General features: G+C 39.4%; 1 protein-coding gene across 1 annotated transcript in view; it reads left to right on the top strand.

Annotated features, from left to right (window-relative positions):
- Positions 1-6,603: 6,603 nt before the first annotated feature.
- LOC121577308 (excitatory amino acid transporter 1-like) overlaps positions 6,604-9,469 on the top strand; it is a 40,571-nt gene continuing 37,705 nt past the window's right edge. The window contains exons 1-3 of the mRNA XM_041891072.1: positions 6,604-6,739; positions 6,954-7,047; positions 8,791-9,054. Coding sequence (XP_041747006.1) covers positions 8,835-9,054 — 220 coding nt within the window. The 5' untranslated portion in view covers positions 6,604-6,739; positions 6,954-7,047; positions 8,791-8,834. The remainder of the gene's footprint in view (positions 6,740-6,953; positions 7,048-8,790; positions 9,055-9,469) is intronic.

The following is a 9,469-nucleotide window of genomic DNA, read 5'->3' as shown; positions in this document are numbered from 1 at the left end:
ACTTTGAAAAGGCCTTGGATAAAGTACGACTGGAATGTATATATAAATGCCTGGATTATTTAAATGCCTAGTTAAATAAAGGTTAAAGAAAAAATAATTATTATTTAAATTTTTGAGAATCTCTTATACAATGGGTTAAAGTTATGTATAGTAACCCCAGGTGTAAAATAGTAAATAATGGCTACTTCTCAGAAAGTATTAAATTGTCAAGAGGAGTAAAACAAGGTTGTCCACTATCGGCATATCTATTTATTATGGCCATTGAAATGTTAGCTATTAAAATCAGATCCAACAATAATATCAAGGGGCTAGAAATCCAGGGCTTAAAAACAAAGGTGTCATTGTACGCTGACGATTCATGTTTTCTTTTAAATCCGCAATTTTGATCTTTGCATAGCCTGATAGAGGATCTAGATAATTTTTCTAACCTCTCTGGATTAAAGCCGAATTATGATAAATATTAGGCCTACGTATTGGATAAAATGGTCCGACGGTGAAGTGGACATACTCGGTATTACTATCCCAAAATAAATAAATAATCTCACTACAATACATTTTAATAGAAAGTTAGCCAAATTAGATAAGATCTTGGAAAGGACAACACCTGTCTATTTGTGGAAAAATCACCCTGATTAATTATTTAGTCATATCCCAGTTTATCTATTTACTTATGGCCCTGCCTACACCTTGTTTTTTAATTACAGTGCATTCAGAAAGTATTCAGACCCTTTGACTTTTTCCACAATTTGTTACTTTACAGCCTTATTCTAAAATGGATTTAAAAAATACAAATCCTCATCAATCTGCACACAATACCGCATCATGACAAAACGAAAACAGGTTTTTAGACATTTTTGCAAATGTATTAAAAATAAAAAACAGAAATACCTTATTTACATAACTATTCAGACCCTTTGCTATGAGACTCAAAATTGAGTTCAGGTGCATCCTGTTTCCATAGATCATCCTTAAGATGTTTCTACAACTTGATTGGAGTCCACCTGTGGTAAATTCAATTGATTGGACATGATATGGAAAGGCACACCTGTCTATATAAGGACCCACAGTTGACAGTGCATGTCAGAGCAAAAACCAAGCCATGAGGTCGAAGGAATTGTCCGTAGAGCTCCGAGACAGGATTGTGTCGAGGCACAGATCTGGGGAAGGGTACCAAAAAATGTCTGCAGGTCCCCAAAAACAAAGTGGCCTCCATCATTCTTAAATGGATGCCACTCAGTAAAAGGCACATGACAACCCGCTTGGAGTTTGCCAAAAGGCACCTAATGGACTCTCAGACCATGAGAAACAAGATTCTCTGATCTGATGAAACTAAGATTGAACTGTCTGGACTGAATGCCAAGCGTCATGTCTGGAGGAAACCTGGGAGACTAGTCAGGATCGAGGGAGAGACTTGAAAATAGCTGTGCAGCGACGCTCCCCATCCAACCTGACAGAGCTTAAGAGGATCTGCGGAGAAGAATGGGAGAAACTCCCCAAATACAGGTGTGCCAAGCTTGTAGCGTCATACCCAAGAAGACTCGAGGTTGTAATCGCTGTCAAAGGTGCTTCAACAAAGTACTGAGTAAAGGATCTGAATACTTATGTAAATTTGATATTTCTGTTGTTGTTTTAAAATATTTTTTTAATACATTACAAAAAACAGTTTTTGCTTTGTCATTATGGGGTATTGTGTGTAGATTGATGAGGGGGGAAAACAATGTAATTAAGTTTAGAATATGGGTGTAACGTAACAAAATGTGGGGAAAAATCAAGGGGTCTGAATACTTTCCAAATGCACTGTATATGAGCAAAAAATATTCTACTTTATTTGGAACGGCAAACCAGAAAAAACTATTTATATAATGAATATGAATTCTGAGGGCATAAATTATTAAATATTAAAGCATTGGACCTCTCACTAAAGGCTTCAGTCATACAAAAACTATACTTAAATCCAAATTTGTTCTCTAGCAGATTAGTAAGAATGGCTCACCCCGTGTTCAAGAATGGCCTTTTTCCCTTCAGCAGATTACAGCCTCTCACTTTCGGTTATTTGAAAATGAAATAATCTCAAAAATATCGCAATTTTTAAAACAAGCCATAGAAAGCTGGTTGCAATTTCAGTTTAATCCACCAGAAAAGACAGAACACATATTACAACAAATATTATGGTTAAACTCAAATATATTAATTGATCAAAAAAACATTATTTTAAGAAATAATGTTTAAAAACTGTATAATCTTTGTAAATGATATCATAAATAGGACTGGTGGAGTTATGTCAGACATGCAGTTAACAAAAATATATGGAAACATCTGCTCTATTCAAAATTACAACCAACTGATTGCAGCATTCCCGCAAAAAGGGATGAGGCAAGTTGAAAGGGGAGAAGGTAAGGAACTTGTCTGTCGACCCTGCATTAAAGACCAATATTGACTAAAGAAAATTGTGATAAATAAAAAAGTATACCAGTTTCCTTTCAGGATCAAAAAAATGACAGTTGCGCCATACAGGTTAAAAATAGTTGGGAGGAGATTTTCGTTTTACCGATTCCATGACACATGGTTTATGAACTGATACACAAAACAACGCCGGATTCAAAACTTAGTTTTTCAATTTAAATTATTATACAAAATTCTTGCAACCAATAGAATGTTATGTATATGGGGGATACAACCATCCCAGCTCTGCAGATTTTGCTGCGAAGAGACAGAATCATTAGACCACTTGTTTTGGTACTGCCCATATGTAGCTTGTTTTTGGTCGCATGTTCAGGAATGGCTGAAACATTTCAACATTTATTTGGAGCGAACTCCGCAAATAGCAATGCCTGTTCTGTGAGCTTGTGTGGCCTACCGTTGTTGCTCCTAGACCTTTCCACTACACAGTAACAGCACTTACAGTTGACATGGGGCAGCTCTAGCAGGGCAGAAATTTGATTTGAAAAGTCATAGTCGATCGATCAATAATATAATAATACTCTTGGCAAAAATGTTTCTCTTTAATTTACAATCTGTAGAAACAACGAGAATAGAAAGATTCAGAACTTTTGTGAAACATCATTGGAAAAATCTGTGGAAAAATATATGGCAGCTAGAAATCAAAACTGGATGGTCTTCAGAGATAGATGGGAGAGGTTGAGGGTAGCTGAAGGCTGGGACTAAAAACAAACAAAAGATAACGAATGTAAAATACACTACATGGCCAAAAGTATGTGGACACCTGCTCGTCGAACATCTCATTCAAAATCATGGACATTAATATGACGTTGGTCCCCCCCTTTGCTGCTATAACAGCCTCCACTCTTCTGGGAAGGCTTTCCACTAGATGTTGAAACATTGCTGCGGGGACTTGCTTCCATTCAGCCACAAGAGCATTAGTGAGGTTGGGCACTGATGTTGGGCGATTAGGCCTGGCTCGCAGTTAGTGTTCAAATTCATCCCAGAGGTGTTCGATGTGGTTGAGGTCAGGGCTCTGTGCAGGCCAGTCAGGTTCTTCCACACCGATCTCGACAAACCATTTCTGTATGGACCTCACTTTATGCACGGCGGCATTGTCATGCTGAAACAGGAAAGGACCTTCCCCAAACTGTTGCCACAAAGTTGGAAGCACAGAAAAGTCTAGAATGTCATTGTATGCTGTAGCAACTTTACAGTTGGCACTATGCATTGGGCAGGTAGCGTTCTCCCCTGGCATCCGCCAAACCCAGATTCGTCCGATGTTGAAGCGTGATTCATTACTCCAGAGAACACGTTTCTACTGCTCCAGAGTCCAATGGCAGCGAGCTATACACCACTCCAGCCAACGCTTGGCATTGCACATGGTGATCTTAGGCTTGTGTGCAGCTGCTCGGCCATGGAAACCCATTTCTTGAAGCTCCCGACGAACAGTTCTTGTGCTGACGTTGCTTCCAGAGGCAGTTTGGAACTCGGTAGTGAGTGTTGCAACCGAGGACAGACGATTTTTACTCGCTACGCGCTTCAGCACTTGGCGGTCCCGTTCTGTGAGCTTGTGTGGCCTACCACTTCGCGGCTGAGCCGTTGTTGCTCCTAGACATTTCCACTACACAGTAACAGCACTTACAGTTGACCGGGACAGCTCTAGCAGGGCAGAAATTTGATGAACTGAGTTGTTGGAAAGGTGGCATCCTACGACGGTGCCACGTTGAAAGTCACTGAGCTCTTCAGTATGGGCCATTCTACTGCCAATGTTTGTTTATAGGGATTGCATGGCTGTGTGCTCAATTTGATACACCTGTCAGCAACGGGTGTGGCTGAAATAGCCGAATCCACTCATTTGAAGGGGTGTCCACATAATTTTGTACATATAGTGTATACTGTGTCTGTAAAATGTATATACAGTAGTATGTATAAGCTGGAAGTAGAAGCCTAAGTATTCTTGTCCATTAGTTTACTCAAATTAGGGGAGGGGTGGGGTTAGGGGAACATAATAAAGAAGGAAAATATATCTTATGAAATATATATTAAAAATTATACAGACAATTACATTGATGGAAGCCACATCTATCTGCAATATTAAAGCTGATCTACCCCCTAAAAATATATATATTACTATTGTGAATCTATTCATACAGATATTCTACAAATAATTATACTATAATGCTAACTAATCAACTGGACTCTTGTCAATATCAATTTCCGTTGGCTTTGAGAAGGCAAAAGATAGAATTGAAGACCTTAAAGGGATATTTCACAATATGATTTTAACCAATTAGTAGGCAATGCCTACTCATAATTGGTTGAAATCACATGATGCACACCAGATGATGCCGGTGGAAAATCATATCTTCCTCTATCTTTTTTACTACAAAACATAGAAACGTGCCATTTTCACATATGTTGATGTTGGGGTAGTGCTGGTGATGATGAATATGAAGTAGAACATTTTTGGCATTTCCCTTTAATTACTTTTTTGTTCTTCCTTATCTGCATTAATTTAAATCGGATCAAGCAACCATTTCACACTTGAGGAAAACACATTTATTTAATTAACAAATCAAATTTCATGCAAGACAATGGAGCCATCATCCATTGCACATACTATCCTGCAAATGACATGCGTTACTTTCTACAGGGAAGTGCATAATTATCTGGCTAAATGTGGATCATACATGGCCCACACCTCCCACACTCTGGCAGGGTAATTGTATTTCCATAGTGATGCAATCTGCTCCCATCACTTTGGAGACACCAGATTGTAATCATGTGATCATGGATCCATAGCTTCCAATCTCTGCTTCTTCTAAGGGGAAAGGATTTTCAAGACATTCCTTATGATGATGGTTTACCACTTAGTTAAGACAGTGAAATAATGCAGCGCACAATGTATTCATAGCTGTTGGTCAATTCCAGTCTTCACCATTTGAGTGGGAAAAAAACTAGATTAAGAGCCTTGCTCATACTCACTCAGTACTAGGGATTAGGAAATACATTTCATTTTGATTAAACAGAACCAGACAGTTGGAGGGCTTAAGCAGAAAATTGTCAAATATTGTCTTTAATAACTCTCTTGGCTTGAACTTTGTCTCTCATTAGGCAAAATATTGCATACTATTGGAGATCAGATGGTATTCACGTGTCTACGCCTGATTTATTTCTGAGGCCACCTGGGACAGTTTAATTTTTTTCTCAAATTCTCATGGTAGAATGCTTGAAGATGTCCAAGGCACTTCCTGTTTATTCTTAAATCACCCTTGATCACAGTGGTCTAAATGTTTTAATTAATATAAGTAGGTATTTTTCACATAAATATGAGTATATCTATCTGAGTTATCAGAAATAACAATGGTAATGCTCACATAATTGAAGGATATTCACCTGTTTTCTATTGAGAAACAGGACTGAGAGTATTGCATGACTTCACCCACATTACAGCTCCAATACTAAGCATTATTTTACTACTTTGGAGAATTGAATGGTGTTATTTCAGTGAAAATACTATTATGTCAATGACATGATGATGAGGAGCCAATGCATTCTGAACATGGAGTTCTTTGAAGCCCCCTGTAAAGTTCTAGAATATCCACATTGAAGTAATGCTTTTATACACAGAGGGCCTAAAACAATGTGTGGGTGGGAGTGTGGGTAGTCAGGAGTTAAAGGTTACACATATACAGTATGGTTCCCTTGAGCTGCTAAGACCAGATCCTGAGCAAGTGCGGGAAGGCCGGTTGTCATGGAAATAATAGCAGCGTTTATGTATGTATCTTCACCTCTCTCAAAGTTCACAATATCCAAGGAGAAAACAAAACTATTAAAACATCTTTCTGGAGAACAAATATCTCAATACAAATCCAATTCTCAATATGTCAACCTCACAATCATCCCTATAATGACAACAAATGGATTAAGCTTTTAATTGGTAGAACATTTAGGATATCTATTAGGCAGCACATTATCTCTCTTATCATTATTGGGTAACCACTCTACCACCCACTAATATTGGGACTACACGAGCTCCGCCGATTCGGATGTGCAGCAGGTGGCTTTTCTTCGCGCCAGAAGAATCCTTTAAACCTCTTCCCGCCCACACAGACCTCTGCTCGATGTCGAGGCGTTTTTCTATCACGCCCGAGGGCTGGAGAAAAGCTCACACTCATGTAACTAAGGGAAATTAACTGTAGATGTGAATGTGTGCTCCGGTAGGCTACTTCAGTTATGTGAGTGGAAAGCAAGCAAAGGAATTAACCGTACCGTGTGAGGACCGTCTTGAGAGAAGGTATGAAAATACAACTTTTTTGGATTGTATTAATTTTAAATTAATGGTTAATTATAACATGCAACACATGTACTTCTCAGACTTAGGTGAATTCAATCTCACTTAATAGCTAGATACATGATTTCATGTCTATCAAAGGTACCAACTTTGATAACTTGTACACAAATTATAATATTGCCATTTTAAGTGTATTTTATGATTATACCCTGTATAGTTAAGAACCACCAGTTGAAGACAATCCACCCAGACCAGAGGCACTCTCCATGACTGTATCTTAATCTGTGAAGAGAAAAAACATCAGAAACAGGGTATATGTTTCTTTGCATATTTTATTAGCAGTGATTAAGTAGGGTACACATTTAAAAGTGACCATGAACTTGACAGTAATAACTGAAATATTGTCCTGATTTGTTGTCAGTGTTTGGAGGAAAAAAAGAGAACAACAGCTCATTTCCTCCAGCATTGAAAAGGAAAATGGGAGGTCCCACAGCTGACACTGACAGCTCACTTGTTGATGCTCAGTTAATATGTCTCTTAACCATTTATTGGGATTAGGGCTAGTTGTAATGATATTGCTCCACTACGTTATCACAGCCCCTTGGTAGAATAGTGGCAGAAGTGGTGATGTAATGTGCACCAACAAAAAGAGCATTGGTTTTGTATGAATGGTACAAATAGAGGACCAAATTCATAAACTGAAGTTGCATTGTCATGTATTGCTATTTCCAGCCCTGGAACTGCTGGGGAGACTAATGTTGGCTAGGACAGTGGGACATGGGAGGTATAGGTGGGGGTTAGACTGTACCTGGGGTTGTCCAAGGACTTTGTAGTTGTGTTCAGCTGTGTGTGTGTGTGTGTGTGTGTGTGTGTGTGTGTGTGTGTGTGTGTGTGTGTGTGTGTGTGTGTGTGTGTGTTTGTGTGCTGACGGGTGGGTGGGTTTGGGAGGGCAGAGCATGCATGTGAAGGTTAGGTCAGACGAGATGACAGACCTTTTCATGTCTGCCCGCTTATGAAATCAGCGAACTGTCACCTCCAGTCAGTTTGGCCCTGAGGCTCTGACAGTACAGGTAGACCGCGTCTGTTGTATCTAGGCTTTGGACTAAACCATGAGTGGTGAGTATGCTATGTTTAAAGAGTCAGTTCAACATCTAGTTTTGATTTACATTTGGTTAAGTTGTCAACTAACGTGAATTCAACATTAAACCAAAACAAAAAATCACCATGTTATTGGATTTAGGTGAAAAGTTGTTTGAAATAAAATACTAAATTCCCTTACATTGACAACTTTTTGCAAATCCAATCAGTTTTCCACATTGATTCAACGTCATCACATCACATTTTTGTTATTGAAATTATTTTGAAACAATCTTGCCCAGTGGGATGTTAAAGGTAAGGCAGTTTGAGTCAGCTTGAAAAGAAGTGGGAGTTTAAGGGACCAGTTGATATTTTCAGCACCAACCAAACTGTGCTGTTTGATTTCCGACATTGATTGTGCTTCTTTGTTTCCAAAACTTGTTGCATAGAAAAGCTGTGATTTGCTTCTGGCTTTTACATGTTAGAATCATACTGTAGAGTTGGTACTCTGTGTTCATGCATATTTTAGCAGGATAGTTTGAAGAGGCTCAAGGCTTTCTTGTAAGTTAGGCATGAAATACCATCACCTCTAACAAAATGGGGCCATTTCTATGCTAGCCTGGTCACAGCTACACTACTTGCCTTATAGGATTGCCTTGGACCAGGTAGGATGATAGGATCATAACTCAGAAAATAACTACAATTTCAATGCAGAGCTGTGATACTGCACTGTATGTATTTGTCATGCATTTAGTCAACGCTCATCCAGCACTGTTTGAGTATTAGCAACAACCATCAGGTTCTTGAGTGGTCTTTTGCAATCCATTTGAATTATTTTCTGACTTCAGCGTTGCTGAATTGATATCAATATTTCCAACCAACTCCTCTATCAAGCAGTCATGTGAACTTCATACACATTTTTCCTTCATTGCATTATAACAGAATGCTTATAGTCTCCTCCATCTCCTCTCCTCCAGTTTCACAGGAAACCTGCCTCCTGGACCAGGTGCTGGAGCTTATTATGAATGAGAAGTCCGCCAACACCGCCAGCCTTTTCCTGAACGAGGACGCCGACAAGCCCACCCTCCCTGAACGAGGCCTCTGGCGGCGGCTAAGTAGGGCCATGCAGAAGAGATCGGCCAGTGGCAAAGACACGATGAGCTCCATCACTAAGGAGAGCGTCAAGGGCTTCCTGAGACGCAACCTCTTTGTCCTCCTCACCATCGCAGCAGTGGCTCTGGGCAAGTGGACAAAATACTTTGTTACTGTCTTATTGGGGTTAGGATTAAGGGTTAAGGTTTAGTGCTAAGGTTATGGTGATGGGGATTTTTTAGTGGACTATGAGATAAAACTGAGTTAATCACGAACATATAGTTAGAATTCTCTGTTGCTAGGCAAGAACTTAATTGGTTCATTTCACTGTGTGTGAAGTGGGGATCTGACCTAGGGTCGAATTGCTCGCTCTTACCTAATCCATGGCTGTCCTACCTTATCAGAGACTGAAACCAGACTGTTACCTTATTCATTTCTCCTCAAACAAAGTACAAAGAGCGACGCCAGAGTTGAACAGAGTTTAGACTAATCATGAGTAATTACAGCATGACAGGAGGGAGGAGTGGGGTTTTGTGTACGTTTGAGAGATTGAGTGTGGACCTG

This window comes from Coregonus clupeaformis, chromosome 11 (assembly GCF_020615455.1).
Source record: "Coregonus clupeaformis isolate EN_2021a chromosome 11, ASM2061545v1, whole genome shotgun sequence".
NCBI lineage: Eukaryota > Metazoa > Chordata > Actinopteri > Salmoniformes > Salmonidae > Coregonus > Coregonus clupeaformis.
This window is presented reverse-complemented; position numbering and strand designations above follow the sequence as displayed.